Consider the following 16403-nt stretch of genomic DNA (forward strand, 5'->3'; position numbering starts at 1 on the left):
CAATGGAGGGAAGAGATAAGAATGAGTCCCTGAGGAAATAAAGATAGCTATGATTTCTTGGTTCTATCAGAGCTTCAGCAGCTTTGTTTCAACTACATCCTCCCTCCTGGGAAAGGACTGACCTATTGGGGCACAGATGAGATGGGGGAATGATTGGGCTTGTTCCAAAAGATAAAATCATTACACATGTATGGTTAGGGAATCCATAGTATTAACAGAGCTCCACAGCTACATCTCTTCCCTGTAATTTTTTTAACTGTCAGGTTTTTTTCCTCTACCTCCCTCTTGTCCTTCTTCTTTACTTCTTCTATCTTCGTTCTGAGACACATTAAAGGGGAAAAAAAAGGAAGAAACAGGATTAGAAATGTAAGTACTGACGCAAAGGACTTAGAAAAGATTCAATGTATCCTAAATAGGAGGAAAAGATGGCAAAGGGAAGGGGAGTGGAGCCTGGCTATGTACACCGCATGTGATTCACATATTCTTTGCCTTCTAGCCTCCTGGTAGATGGAGCTATTATGCTTGCTGTATGGAATTTTGTTTTGTAGAATGGGCGAACAAGGAAAATAGTGATTCCCCTTGAAAATTTGCCAATTTTGCCTGAGGTATATAGATGAGATTACCTCAGTATTTGCATTATTTCCAACACTTACCATAGGGACACTGAGGATGTATTGCAAATAGTGAGGCAGCATTATTTAGTAATCAAAGTAACTGGCAAGTTTTAAAGGGTATCCATTGTAACAACAATCAGGTCCTTTATAAGCATATTTAAAATTGAGAAGTGTGGCAAATCCAATCAGTCTCTTAACACCAATAAAATGACAGCTCCGGTAACCTTCAAATAAGAAGTAGCTTACATATCTCAAAGAATGCAAAATGGATTTGATTTTCCTCCAGTTTTGAGGCATACTAACCAACAGAATCTCATGCGCCTTTAAAAGATTGTAAAATACTGTCTTTGGGCCATGTTAAATTAATACCCTATCTTAATTAAATATTTTAGTTACTGGATTTTTTGTAACACAACCTAATCTGCTCATTTTTGTCTTACAAACAAATTTTTTACAGTAGAAATTTAAACAAATACACAAAAGAAACATATTGAAATATTTAAGAAAATATAACTTACTTCCGCAATTTGCCTTCAACCATCCATTTATCTCTCCTTAAATTTGACATATAATCAATGTTTTTATCAATTTCACTGTCCAACACAAAAAAACAAATGTTTTACATAGTTCATGTAAAATATCACCAAGACATGTATATGTCAGATTCACACACGATATCAATATATACTATATATAAAAATTACATCCATTAAAATAAAATGAAAGGCAAGCACTAAAAAATTAGAGAAATACCAGAATTCAGGTTGCCAGTGCAACCTGGACTGCGCGTACAGTGAATATTCTTTAAAAACATGGAGCAAAATCTCTGCAGCTGTTTCTGAATTAGGAGGAGTGGGATTTTAAATAAATGAAAGAATGACTAGTTGTTCCATATTTCATTTTACAATCCTCAGTAGCATCAGCCCTTATTTGCCACACACTATCCAAACCCAGAACCAAATACAAAGTTATTAATGTCCTCCTGAACATTTCTATAGTGCTCTAACCATGCTGTCTAAATGTTTCACAAATATTAATGAATTTATTCTCAAAATATTCTTCTGATAATAGGTGGTATTATCCCATTTTACAGATGGGACACAAAGTCAGAGACATTAAGGCTAAAAAATTGTCAAAAACATCCACTAATTTTAGATATCCAACTTGAGAAACCTAAGCCTTAGTTTTCCAGAATAATGAGCACTTTTATAGTATTACGGTGAAAGCAAAGCTCCAGTCACTTTCAGTTGTAGTCATGAGTGATCAGCACTTTGCAAAACTGTCTCGAGGTGTGCCATGTTGGGCACCCAGAAAATTAAGAATAAAGGTAAGTAGCTTCTGTTAGCAACTGATGTTGATGTCCTTCAAGATATGTAGTCTGTATAAATATATTCCACAGTTGGTGAGTGCATGTTCAGTGTGCATCTGCTGGAGATTTTTCTAGTCAGTTCTCATTTGGGTAGCACATACACCATTTCAAAAAGGTATCAAGGGAGCAGCCACCTCTTCCTACCTCAGATCCATCACTACTGAGAGTGCCTGTGATGTCAGGACTGTGAAGTAGCAGACATGGTGGGTGGGTAGTGGAATGTGTCTCTCAAAGAAGGTTTCTATAAAGGTAAATAACCTCTATATTTTCAGTGCTAGTCCACATGGATTTCACACACTTGGTGACACCCATGCAATAGCCCTCTCTGTGCAGGAGTCTCTGGGTATACAAACTGCAGCACAGATCTTCCTTGTGTATTCAGAAAGGGAAGAGCCACCACGTCTCAGTTCTTTATCACCTGTAAGACAGGCCACAATGATTCTCTTCAGATTTACTTCCACACTGGCTTCTAATTAGTGTTGAAAGTCAGAGAGGTGCAGACATATGCCAAAGGGCAAGGAACCATTCCCTATGGTTGCTGGCAGCACAAGTCATAATGCCAAGATGGCAAGTCCCCGGGCTTCAAATTTTCCCAATCCTGCAAAGCAGTTACATCTGCGGATGACACAAAAAATATCTGTTTTGCCTCAGTGAGGCACATGCCCCAAAGTGCTATGAATTCTGGATGTCCTACTCCAACTTGACACAGTAGTCAAGGGAGTCACTTCTAAGGGCTTTTCTCTTGGAGCAGGCAACTAGGTCGGACACCAACCCCCAATTCTAGGCATCTAAACTCCAGGGGGACTGAAGGTAATTGAAACGAGCCTCATCTGAAGCCTCCTCATTTAGAAGACATACATATAGGTCATATTTGGACTGTGTCACGGGCTCTAGTTGAGCCCAAGCCATACCCCAGAACCCCTCAAAAATAAACACTAACAACTGCATCCAATCATCCAGCAGAGATTCCTTTATTAAGGAGACCCGGCCCCTTAGTTAACAAAAGCACAGCCTTCTTGGCTAAGAACTACGAGTAGGGTCCTTGATTAACAGAAGCCCAGCCCTCTCCCGACTGGGGTTCCCCAGTGAGGGGCTCGGCTCAACAGAAACACAGCCTTCCAGGCCAAGATCCACCCATAAATGCCCTTATTTAACAAGTGCATAGCCTTCTTGGCTCAAGTTCACAGATGTGTGTGTCTAATTCACAGATGTACAGCCTTCTCAGCTAAAGTCCAACAACAGGGTACTCCTGGAGCGGGCCAGTGGAAGGGTTGGCTCACAGGATGGGGTAGGAGGACCGGGCCCTCCCTCTCCACTGGGTAGAAACAGTCCACTGCCCGGGTTGGTGGGGACGAGCTGAAACTCACTAAACCCCATGGGGTAATTCAAGTACTCCCGCCCTGGGTCACTTCCTACCATGCAGCAACTGCCTACCCGGAGTTGCTCTCCATTGCTGGAGTTGGAGTCACAGCCAGGCGCACTGGTCGGGATGAACACTTCATCCCGGAGTGAGGAACGTTCAAGCTTGGTCTAGCGATCCTTGCTGCCTCGATCCCTACGGAACCCCTACCTAGCCGAGGGTCTGTGGCCCGGGGTGACCTATCCCCTCTGGTGCCGCGAGCACTTCCCCTGCCTCAGGCGGGTCTGAGTAGTTCTGGTCTGCCCCGGAAGGGGGCAACTCCCCTGGCTCACTCAGCATCTCTCGCTGGGTGACTCTTGCTTGGGGACAGTGGACCGGCTCGCCCCCACACCCTCTCCGCCTCCATGCCGAGTGCTCCTCCTCCTGATGCTCTCCACTTCTCCAGAAGTCCAAGAATACTTATAGTTCCGGCCGGGGGAACGCCGGCGTGGCTAAACACCCTCAGTCGCGCACTCGTATTTCTCGCTGCTGCCCTCCCCCGGGTCCTAAAAGGAGGCAGATTTGCCTCTGCAGCCTGGGAGCATGCGCGGCAGGCCTGACGTGGTGGGGTACTCTCGCCCCAGAGTGCAGCGCTCCCTCCAACTGTAATGTAAGCACCCCGTCACAGATTGCAAGACTTGAAAGAGAAGAGGCCAAAGTGGCCCTCCCTTGATCTGGCTTTAAGGCATCACAAAACTTCCAGGCTGTCAGATGCTGAAGATGACACAAAACTTAGTCTACCATGGATGTGCTACAGCACACAGCTGCACTGAGCTGCTGCACTGATGTAGCAACTCTGGTGAAGATGCTCTAAGCCAGGGGTAAGTAATAATTTTTGAAGGGGGGCCACTTAGAAAATTTTTGAAGTGCTCACAGGGCCTCAAGCAGAAGGGGTGCAGCCTTTAAATAGCAGGAACTGAAAGGGCTGTTGCCTCTCCTGTAGCTCCCACGCATCACGTCAGCGGAGGTGGGGGCTGCGAGTCCTTTCAACTCCTGCTATTTAAAGGGCTCGCTGCTTCCGGCCTCGCTGCTAGCACATTGCCTGGGAGCTGGGACGCAAGAACCCTTTCAACTGCTTCTATTTAAAGGGCTCACGCCTTCCCTGGGGCATGTTGCCTGACAGCCATGGGGAAGGCGTGAGCCCTTTAAATAGAATCAGTTGAAAGGGCTCTTGCTTCCCAGCTCTCAGGCAACACGTTAAAGGCACGAGAGCTGCAAACCCTTTCAACTATTTCTGTTTAAAGGGCTCATGCCTTCCCCATAGCTGCCATTTTCTGGCAGCCATGGGGAAAGCGATAGCCCTTTAAATAGAAGCAGTTGAAAGGCCTCACGCATCCCGGCTCCCAGTCAACGTGTTAGGGAGTGGGACCGGGAACTACCGCGTGGGCCAGATAAGAGAGCGAGGTGGGCTAGATCTTGCCCACCCCTTCTCTAAGCCAATGGGAAAGAGCTCTCCCATCACCATAACAAACCCACCTGAGAGGCAGTAGCTATGTTGGCAGAAGAAACTCTCACGCCAACACAGTGCTGTCTATCCTATTGCTTAGGTTGGTGAAACTTACATCACTAAGGCATGTGGATTATTGGCACCCCTGAGCAATGTACTGAAGTATTAATGTAAACAATCCCTTAGAAAAAGTTTCCTGAGTGCTGGTGTTCCCTCTAAGATGCAGCACAGCTTCCAAGGTGATTAATCAGCCCCATCCAGTCAGTTCTGTGCATGGAGCCCTGAGCCTCCAATTGGGCGGGGCTGATTAACCACCTGTGAAGCTGTGCTTCTGCACAGTTTACAGGGAAACACTGCTGGTTCTAAATGGAACTGACTGTGAAAGGGGCTCCTTCTCATCCAACAACAATGTAGCTGCATTAATCTTCTTGATATTATGGCAGTACGAATGGCCTCCTTCTCTCTTTCCAGTGAGGAATGCTGACAAAAACATTCTCCAATGCATGCACACTGGAAATGCACTAGACTCATAGACTTTAACGTCAGAAGGGACCATTATGATCATCTAGTCTGATCCCCCTGCACAATGCAGGCCACAGAATCTCACCCACCTTCTCCTTGAATAATCCTCTCACCTATATCTCAGATATTGAAGTCCTCAAATCGTTTAAGGACCCCAAGATGCAGAGAATCCTCCAGCAAGTGATCCGTGCCCCATGCTACAGAGGATGGAGAAAAACCTCCAGGGCCTCTGCCAATCTATCCTGGAGGAAAATTCCTTCCTGACCCCAAATATGGCGATCAGCTGAAGCCTGAGCATGTGGGCAAGACTCACCAGCAAGACACCCAGGAAAAAGTTCTCTATAGTAACTCCTATCATCCCACCATTGTCCTATTTACCACTGATAGTGAAGTTTACCACTGATAGTGAAACCAACTGTGGGATACATATGCGGACTGCATTTGAAAAACATCACGTATTGCTGGTCATTTGTGAACATTTTGATTTAAGTGACTTGACCAGCATACAAATGAGCACTGTGACAGAAGCAGGAATATATTCCAATTCTCCAAAGTAGTATTCAACTTGCTTAACTCTGAGACTGTTCTGCCTTTTCCTGCAGCTGCCTGCCTCATTTACTACACACCTTCCAATTTCTGCAACAAAAACTCCTACAAATAGCCTCATTCTAAATTATTATAGTGATAAGCCATCATGCCACCTCAGCTAATAATTTTATTCATCTATCTGCTAGGCAAGGGGAGGCATAGGCAAGTGTTTGGATTAAAAAGAAAGGGGGGGGAGTACTGCACAAAGGTTAGTTGTGCAACCCTTTTTTACTTATTTCCTAAAGAAGCTGGGGACATTTCTTCAAAACCAGCTCTCTCATATAACTTAAACTTTCCTCTAGGGATGTAAAAGGATAACCCAATCACCCAGTAAGCATAAGCTTTACCAGCATACTTTCTGGATAAATGGTTAACTAGAGGCCCAGCCTGGCCCAGGCAGCCCGCTGCCCAATATGCGGTGGGCCCAGCCCAACCTGGCCAGAGGAGCCTCTAAGCCCATGGTGCAAAATGGTGGGCCTGGCCAAACTCGGACACAGCAGCTCCCCACCCACAGTGCAATGCAGCTAGCCTGGCCAGGCTCTCCACTCATGGTGCAGTGCGGCGGACCTGGCATGGCCAGAGCAGCCCATAGTGTGGTGGGCCCAGGTAGGCTGGAGCAGCACCCCGCCTGCATCAAGCCTGGCTGGAGGACTGTTCCAAGGTTAGCCAGTTAAACATAGCATTTAACTGGTTAATTTTTCGAAATGGTAATTAACATCCCTACTTTTCTCTTATATCTTGAAAAGAACATTCCCTCTGAGCATAAATCAAGTATGGAAAATTCCAAATTTCCAAAGGTAATTCTCCTGGAAAATTGTGAGTATATATGAAAATAAGGAATTACAACAGAAGTCAGCTTTCACCCCTTGCTACAAGTATGAATCAACTGTAAACAAATACAATGTACACATTATGCATGATCTGGCATATTTGTATTGCATTGATAAAGGTGTAAGAAAATCTTACCTCACAACACTTTTACTGCATGCCAATTCATTAATAAGGAAAGCAAGTACTGATGCTTTCTGAGCTGGTGTATGTGCCTGGAAAGCTTTGGTCTTTAGACTTTCTGTAAGCTCAGTTTGCCCACAGTGAGCTTCCATAAAAATCTGAAGAATTTCAGAAACATTGTCACGGTTGACTCCAACATTTAACAAATGCTCTCCAAGAATAGTTTTGGCCTAAAAAATAAGGTTTTCTTGGTCAATCACATAAGAATAATAAAATATTGTTACAGACTTAATAATAGATTATGGTTAAAAATAGTACTCTCTTTTACTTTAGGAGTCCAATCAGGAGAAAAAAAAATAAAGTTGAGTCCATACACAGTACAACAAAATTCATGCATCCGTTTTATGTTTCCAATAAACTAATTTACATTTAGGAGGTTAAAGAAAATCAGAACATTATGCCAAGTGGTATTGGTCAGAAAATGATAGATACTGGCTAGAACAATTCCGAATGTTGAGAAAGGACTGCAGTAAAAGCCCAAGGCAAAAAAGAAAAGAGAAACAGAAGCAGGGGAGGGGAATCATGTTCTCAGTCAGTCTACTGACAATGTTGTTACTGGGAAAGGAGCAGAGTTTGAAGGATGAAGCAATAAGATTTGCTGAGAACCTAGAGATGAGTGAGGAATCAAAGATGTGCCCTTACAGGAGATGGTAGATTATGGGACATACAGAAGATATGTATGGAGGTGGCAGGGATATAAAGGGATCAAAGACGGATCTCTGAGGAATAGAGTGAGAGGGAAGAGGAAGAATAACTGATGATAACACTGAAAGAGTGGTCAGCAAGCCAGGAGAACCAGTGGGAAAATGTATTTATTGGAAGGAGAAACAATCAAAGAGAAGTGGGCAATTTTAATGGTTACTATTACTAACATTATTTGCTTACCACTATAAAGTATTTAGGACTTTTTTTTTTTTTTTTACCTTGTATCCTGTGATAAGTCCTGGATCACAAACAGCAGCTGAGAGGAGCCTTACAAGTAAGTCTTGTACTTCACCCATGCTGTCCCCTATGTTTAACAAGCCCTCTTGAAGAATACTTAGATTAGGAACATCCATATTCACATCGAAGCCAAGAACTTTACCAAAGTTGCGCAAAAACTGCACCACCATGAGGCAGTCTGAAAATGTATTTCCAGAGAGAACAAGGCCTGGAATGCGAGGCAACTCTGGCAAAGGCTGAAAATCCAAGAGAAAAAACAAGATATTCAGTAGTATCTTCTAAGATCACTATAAATCTGCAAGACTTAATGTTAATATAAACCACGAATGGTTGGTGTTTGAAGGGTGAAATAATTCTGTTTTCATGATTATAGGAGGCAACATGTTATTTGCTACTGACCTGATGGGGAAGATGTGGCATTCAGACTCTACTCTGAACATCAGCACTCCAAACATAGGGAAAAAAATCTTATAAAATGAGAAAGTAGCACACTATACACAGTGTGGTCGCTGTGTCAGCCCAAGATATTAGAGACAAGGTAGGTGAAGTAATATATTTTGTTGGATCAACTCCTGTTGGTTTAAGCTCAAAAGCGTATCTCTCACCAGCAGAAGCTGGTCCAACAAAAGACACACCTCGCTCATCTTGTCTTCCAAAGTAACTGTCTGGAAAACAGAGTTGGGAGCCAAGATAGACAGACAGGTTCTGAGGGAACCAAAGGAACACTCAATCTTGGAGAAGGTTTATGTTGGGGAAAGGAGTCCCAGAAAAAGCCATGCCTAAGAAGGCGGCTCCAGCTGAGGTTCATTTAATGAGGGCAGCCACAATGCTGTTACAGTAAAAATCATGAAAGTTACTTTAATATTTTAATGTAGCAAAACATGTGAAGTTTGTCGATCTCCAAAGTATTTTCTCTAGATAACTAATACAGCATTGTCTCAGTATGTGTAGTATCCCTTAATTTATGCTTACATTCAGTATAAGTAATACAGGAAATATAATTATTTAAAGCAAAATTGGAATGCTTTTAGGGGAAGCCGCAGTAAGAGGAATTAATTATTGACAGAGATGAGAGAAATAGGATAAAAGGGACAAGAAAATAAAAAGTAAATTTAAATTATTATGATTACCTTCTGGTCTGCTAAGCACATATCTTCATTAGGCTTCTTTAGCTCCTTAGCCATTTCTAATTCCAATCTTCGCTGTTCCAGTTTACGCTCTTTATTTAATCTTTTTTCATCACGTTTCTCTTGCTTTAACCGCTCTTTCTCCTTAAATAGAACAAAAAAGGAAAGAAAATTAAACCCATGCATTATACTTACAATGGAACAATTTAAGAATATGAAAAGCACTAGTTACATAATCTTAATAATCACCACAGCAATTAAAGCACTTGTATTAAAAGATGACAAGGGGAGAAGCTGCCCTCCACAGCACTGTAAATGGAGTTAAATCATTTTGTTGATGAACATGTCCAAAATTTGTGGCAGAAATAATTTCTTATGTTGCTTTCCAAATGGACACGTAATTGATATGGCAATGCTCTCAGCTGGTCTCTAAAGCAGCAGTTCCCAACCTCTGGTCCGCATACTGGCAGCAGGCCGTGAACCCCTGACTGACAGGCCGCCACACCCAGCATTTATTTAGTCCCATCCCCTGGGGTTCCCAGGGATTTCCCTTTGGTGCTGCATGGAGCAACCGGATGATTGGGCCAGCTGGTAGCTGGGTGTGCTGCAGCTGGAGCCGGGACCCAGGTGAGGTTGTGGCTGCAGGGGCAGCCTCATTGTGGCCCCAGTTCCCGCAATCGCTACACTACCCTGGCCAGCAGGGTCAAGCACCACGCGTACAGCAGCTGCCCCAGCTCCAGAAGGGTGAGGTAAGCCCTGAGCCTCTGCAGAAGCCACATAGGAGTGAGGGGCAGTAGGCGCCTAGGGGGAACCTCTGGGGTGGGTGTGTGTGCAAAGACTTCACACACTCCCCCACCACCAGACCAATTAGGGTCTGTGGATGGGGAAGTAGGTAAGTGTCCTAGTCCCGCCCCTTCTGCCTGAGACCCTGTTCCTTCTGGTGCACCCCGGAGCCGCTTCAAAAATTTCTGAAGGGGCCCCCAGTAAAATATTCTTGCCCACCCCCATCTTAGAATCTGCAGGGCTCGCAAATAGAAGAGCTTTTAAAAAATTCTTGTAAATGCACCAAATTTAACCTGGAAACATTGACACAAACACAGAACCTATGACCCTGTTTGTTAAACACATTTCAGAGAACAGCACAGTTAAAATAAATCATTTTGCAAGAAAATCATTATTTAAACGGACAGATAAATCCCTCTTGCTTTGAACTGAATCACAAACACACAAAAAACCCACCCCTACTTCTAAATCCCTGACTTTTTCCAACATTTGCATTAAGTATCACTTTGAGTTAAAATACTTAGCCTTATTCTTAGAGATATATGAAGAGAAATGCATGGTCGTGTGGTTTGACCAATGCATCTCTAATCCTGGATCAGACACTGACTCCCTCTTACTTAACCTTTGCATATTAGCTAAGAATGCTTGCTTACTGTTCTGACACTTCATAGGGTATTGTGACGTTAAATCAGTTAATGTTTGCAAAGTGCTTTGAATATGAATCTCATTATTTAAAATGTTAAAGTATTAAGTTCAGATTTAGACTTTTAATAAAACTGGTTCATGGGCGGTAGAGACTATTCAAATGAAAGAATCAAAGTTTTCCTGCCAGTTGGAAATATTTAAACAGAAAACCTAAATACAATTTTTTTTACATTAATTTCTTGAAAGGGATAGTCTGTAGCAATAGTTTAATACCTTATTTTTCAGAAGACTAGGATTTACAGTGAAGAATACAGGATATAATTATTTAGCTTTAGGCCAACACTGTAAATAATACATTTAGTATAGAAGAATGAAGCTGGCTTTGACCAATTGTTATAAAATTTTAGAACGTATGGGACTGTATAGCCGCTGCATAGAAACACTTGCCATACAATCCACAGAAATGGTCTATGTCTTTGCATTTTATGATTCTTTTGGGTCCTTTGCATTTTTGTCCTGGGCATAATTAAAAGTGAGAATATGTTTCTTCTGACAGCAACTTGTACTTAAATTTAAAAGGCATGAATAAAATTTTATATATAAGGGAATACTGTATGTTACATGCAGAATAAAAATGAGATTAATAAAACAGAGGTCATAGGAGGCAGATATAAAAACAAAAACTGCCATTATTGTTGCTAGTGTTTGAATTAGTCATAAGATTAAAATGTAAGTTTGTCTACGGCAATTAATGTTATAAAAATCTTAAGGAGTATTTCAATATAAGCATTTTTATTTAGTAAGTAGTATACATGTTTATCCTTTAGCAATATTTTAGATTTATAATCTACGAGAGTCCTCTTAGGTGCAATAATATTTACAAAATACGGAATCAATCATTTTGGGGTTTTTTTTGCCTCAAGTTTATTATGTTTTAATTAACATTTTACCCACCCCTCAAAGGAGACCAACAGATGGTATAAAACAACCAGTATTAAATCATATGCATTATTCATTCCCTGCACTGACAGAAAAATCACCTTCATGATCTTTACTCCATTGTATCTTTACTTGCACAAACATAAAATCTCTCTTTATATATATTTTAGAAATTTGTAAATCCATTTGTCTGTGTATCTGTCAGAGTCCTTTTGTTCAAGAACTCCTAAACGGTAAGAGCTAGGACCACCAAATTTGGTATGAAACTTCCTCTTATAGTAGTTTAAAGCAAGGTCATGGTTTGGTTGTGTCAAGAAAATGGGAAGTGTCAGGAATGGGAGTGTTTTCCATGAACGGAAAGAGAGGGGCACAGAGAGGGGGGATGCAATAGCAATAATGGCCACTGAAGGCAGCAAACCCACAGGTAAGAGCTATTACAGAGTGGCCACTGGGGGCTTTCAATCATGCCTGCCACCAGACTGGGTAAGTAGCCCCCCCGCCCACAAACTCCTCTTCACCCAGTCCTTGGCCACAGAGTTGAAGCGGGGGAAGAAGTCCTCTGATGGCAGAGGGGTCTGAAGGGAGAGAGAAGAACCCTGGCAGCCAAAGGAGTGGGGGCAGAGAGAAGGCTCCCAGCAGCCAGGGGTGGAAAGAGAAAGCCCCACTGGATGGGACCCCTCCTCACCTTCCAACCTTCACTAACTCCTCCCTCCCATCCCTAGCCTCCTACCCTGCCTCCTCCCATATCCCCAAGGCCCTGCCCTGACCTTCTGCACCCCCCACACTGCCAGTCCCCCTGCCCTCAAGGACCCGGGCAACACTGGTTAAGTCTTCTAGTTAATCAAATATTCTTGGTTGCCACACTTAGTTTATAGGTAACAGTCCAATTTTAAATGGTAAACTTATATATGGGACATTTAAAACTAAAAAGTTGGTTTAGTTAAGAAAAACTAACAGTTCCACACGATACTTTCACTATGCATATATTCATGGTATAAATCCTCAATGATGCAATATGTGCATCACTGTTGGAATCATGTTATTTGCTTATTAGACAACATTCAAATTGCTTATTAGACAACTTCTGAAACCTGTGGTATTCCCATATTTTAGTGATGTCCACAAAACTGTTGACAGAGCCCTTTAGCAATAAATGCATGTTTAACAACCTTTTCTTGTTGATCCTTAAGAAGTTATAGGACAAAAATCTCTGGTACAATTATGATAGCTTATTACCAGTGTAAATCAGTAAAATGATTACAAATTTGGGTGTGTCCTATTGTTTGAAATTGAATTGCTAAAATGGAGGAGATAAGGAAAGTTCTGACTAAATATAATCTATTTAATATTATCCATTATATTTTGTGGAAACTGGGAGATTTGCATGAGTATGGAATGTAGTTTGGCCCCATATCAGCAACTAATACCACTACTAGCTCATTTGTCTAGATACAAGATGCTGTTGTACTGAGTTCACAGTACTGACAATAGAGAGAAGGAATTACTCACTTTGTGCAGTAACGGTGGTTCTTCGAGATATGTCGCCCCCATGGGTGCTCCACTCTGGGTGCTGGTGCATCCTCGTGCCGGCGACCAGAGATTTTTCCAGCAATTTCCACCGTGCTGCGCATGTGCTGTGGTGCCCCCTTGTGCCATTGTTGTCCGTTAGGCGTGCGTGCAGCACGGCCCCTCCGTTCCTTTCCTACCCATGCTGTTAGAGCACGGGGCTCCAAAGCAGGGGAAGGAGGGAAGATAGTGGAGCACCCATGGGGGGACTCATCTCAAAGAACCATCATTACTGCACAAGTAACCACAGTTACTGCATCATTACTGCACAAGGTAACTCCTCCTTCTCCTTCGAGTGGTGTCCCCATGGGTTCTCCACTCTGGGTGACTACATAGTAGTTGTCGGCCCGTGGAGGTGGGCTTGGAGCCCTGTGTTAGTCACTGTGGATAGTACTGCTTGTCCCACCGCCTTCGATGATGCAACTGAAGAGGAGAGAGTGTAGTGCTGTGCGAATGTATGGTCAGATGACCAAGTGGCAGCGTTACAAATGTCCTGAAGAGGGACGTTGCTGAGGAAAGCAATAGTGGAAGCCATAGCCCTGGTGGAGTGTGCTGTCATGATTTCAGGTAAGTGTTTATCATAGAGTGTATACCATGTTCAAATACTTGAGATCTATTTTGAGATCATCTGTGATGAGACTGCTTGTTCCTTGGATCGTTCTGCATAGGACAGAAACAGCATAGGGGATGTTTGCCAGGCTCTGGTGCAGTCAATATAAAAAACAAGCACCCTGCGGACGTAGAGGGTGTGCCATGCAGCATACACAGGATCGGCATGCGGCTTGGGAAAAAAGGCAGGTAAGTTTATGGTTTGTTGACGTGGAAGGGGGAAGATACTTTGTGGAGGAACTTCAGGTGGGGTCGAAGTATAACTCTGTCCTTGGTAAACACCATGTACGGGGGTTCAGCCATCAACAAAGCGAGCTCGCTCACTCTCCTGCTGGAGGTTATTGCAACGAGGAAGGACACCTTCATCAATAGATGTGACCAAGAGCAAGTCACTAGTGGTTCGAAGGGTGGTTTTGTCAAGCTCTTAAGTACGTGGTTCAGATCCCAGACTGGAACTGGTGAATGGACTGGTGGAAAGGTGTTCTGTAGGCCCTTAAGGAATCTCTTTGGTTATTGGGTTTGAGAGGAAGGAAACCCCTTGTTCGGTGAGATGAAAAGCTGCTATGGCAGCCACATGTGCTTTTACCGGTGCTGAGAGCGAGGCCCGACTGTTTAAGGTATAATAAGTAGTGCAACAGAATGGAGAGAGGGGTGGATTCCAGAAGTGTCATATGCGATTGTTTGAACCAGTGAGAAAATCTGTTCTATTTATAGGGGTACGTTCTTCTGGTGGATTGTCTTCTAATGTTGACCAGTATTTTTTTCACAGTTTCTGAATAGCTGTTTTCAGCATCTTGGAGCCATGAAGGAGCCAGGTGTGGAGATGAAGCTTGTGGAGTTCTGGATGGAGATTCTTCCTGTGATTCTGCGATAGAACGTTGTGATGAAGGGAAGGCATACGGATCTGCCATTGTCATCTTGTGAAGGTAAGGATACCAAGTCTGTCTGGGTCACGCTGATACAACCAGTATGACTCAAGCCTGATTTGTCCTGATCTTGTTGAGGACCTTGTGCAGGAGAGGAAAAGGTGGGAAGGCGTAAAGGAGCAGAGCATCCTACCTGATAGAAAAGGCATCCTCAAGGAAGTGCTTTCCAAAGGCTACCTTGGAGCAATAAAGGTGACACTTCCTGTTGCTTTTGGTGGCAAAGAGATCTATGTCTGCTTGGCCCCACTGATGAAACACTAGATCGAGTGCAAGCTTGTCTATTTCTCATTCGTGCTGCTCATGGAACATGTGGCTTAGCATATCCGCTGTGACATTGAGTACTCCAGGATAACCGGGGTAAACTGATGCATAAGGCACAAGTTCTATAGTTTGATGGCTTCTGTGCAAAGAAAAGGGGATCGTGCACCTCCCTATCGGTTGATATAGTACATGACAGTGGTGTTGTCCGTCAATATAGTGATGGACTTGTGAGCTTTGTGGGGCTGGAAGTGTTGACATGCATATCTGACTGCTTGCAACTCCAGGAGGTTGATATGAAAAGTTTGTTCCATAAAGGACCATTTGCCTTGAGCTGTGATGGTCCCTAAATGGGCTCCCCAACCCATGAGTGATACTTTGATCATCTTAATAAATAAATTAATGGAGATTGCCTATCTCCTAGAACTAGAAAGGACCTGAAAGGTCATCGAGTCCTGTCCCCTGCCTTCACAGCAGGACCAAGTACCATCCCTGACAAATATTTGCCCCAAATGGCCTCCGCAAGGATTGAACTCACAACCGTGGGTTTAGCAGGCCAATGCTCAAACCACTGAGCTATCCCTCCCCCATTGTAAGCATGGAGGAAGGTTGTTGGAACGGTACCCCGTCTAGCATGTTTTGTGGCTTCGTCCACCACTGAAGGGAGTTGAGGATCTGTGGTGGGATGGAAACCAGTCTGGAAAGTTGATCTCTAGATGGCATGTAGGTTGTAGCTAACCATGACTGTAGGCCACTCATGTGGAGTCTGGCCAACTTGACAATGTATGTTATGGAAACCATATGTCCGAGGATTTTGAGGCATTCGCGAACTGTCATAATTGGTGCTGACTGGGCACTTGTAATAAGACTGCGTATTATATTGAATCTGTGTTCGGGCAGAGTAGCCTTTGCTGCCACAGCGTCAATGAGGGCTCCTATAAACTCCAACCTCTGGGTTGGGTGAAGCGTGGATTTTGCGTAGTTTATGTGAAAACCGAGGCTGACCAGAAAGTCTATGGTAGTATCGATCATGATCTTTGTTTCCAGAAAGGACGACCCCTTTATGAAGCAGTCATCTAAATATGGGAATATCATGACTCCCTGACATCACAGTGAGGCCATTACAACTGCCAGAGTTTTGGAGAATACTCTGGGGGCATTTGAGAGGCCAAAGGGGAGCACTCAGTATTGGTAGTGTTGGTTGCCCACCATAAATCGTAAGAAGCGTTTGTGTGCGGGATGGATTGTAATGTGGAAGTAGGCATCCTGGAGGTTGAGAGCCGAAAGCCAGTCTCCTTGATCCAATGTAGGAATTATTGTTGCTAGAGTTACCATTTTGAAACGGTGGTAAGCGATGTATTTGTAGAGTGCCCTCAAATCCAATATAGGTCACAATCCTCCACTCTTTTTCTGCGTTAGGAAGTAGGTTGAGTAGAACCCTCGACCCTAGAATTCTGATGGTACCTGTTCTATGGCACCCAATCGTAGCAGGTGTGAGACTTCTTGCTGAAGAAGGGTCTCATGAGAGGGGTCCCTAAAGAGGGACAGGGTGGGAAGGTGGGTGGGAGGCAGAGAGGTGAAGGGAATGGCACAGCCTTGTTGGATGAGTTCTAAGACCCCTTTGTCCGATGTGATTGGGGTCCATCGGTGGAAAAAGG

The 16403-nt window shown here is 43.5% G+C and overlaps 1 protein-coding gene across 27 annotated transcripts in view; it reads right to left on the reverse strand.

Annotated features, from left to right (window-relative positions):
- The window catches only part of BAZ2B (bromodomain adjacent to zinc finger domain 2B), a 337721-nt gene that overhangs the window by 57143 nt on the left and 264175 nt on the right, over positions 1–16403 (reverse strand). For all 27 annotated transcript variants that reach the window (XM_075933462.1, XM_075933451.1, XM_075933455.1 and 24 more), the window contains 4 exons: positions 9023–9163; positions 7874–8128; positions 6906–7120; positions 1133–1207 (listed from right to left, as the gene is read on the reverse strand). In XM_075933462.1, coding sequence (XP_075789577.1) covers positions 1133–1207; positions 6906–7120; positions 7874–8128; positions 9023–9163 — 686 coding nt within the window. The remainder of the gene's footprint in view (positions 1–1132; positions 1208–6905; positions 7121–7873; positions 8129–9022; positions 9164–16403) is intronic.

This window comes from Pelodiscus sinensis, chromosome 7 (assembly GCF_049634645.1).
Source record: "Pelodiscus sinensis isolate JC-2024 chromosome 7, ASM4963464v1, whole genome shotgun sequence".
NCBI classification, from domain to species: domain Eukaryota; kingdom Metazoa; phylum Chordata; order Testudines; family Trionychidae; genus Pelodiscus; species Pelodiscus sinensis.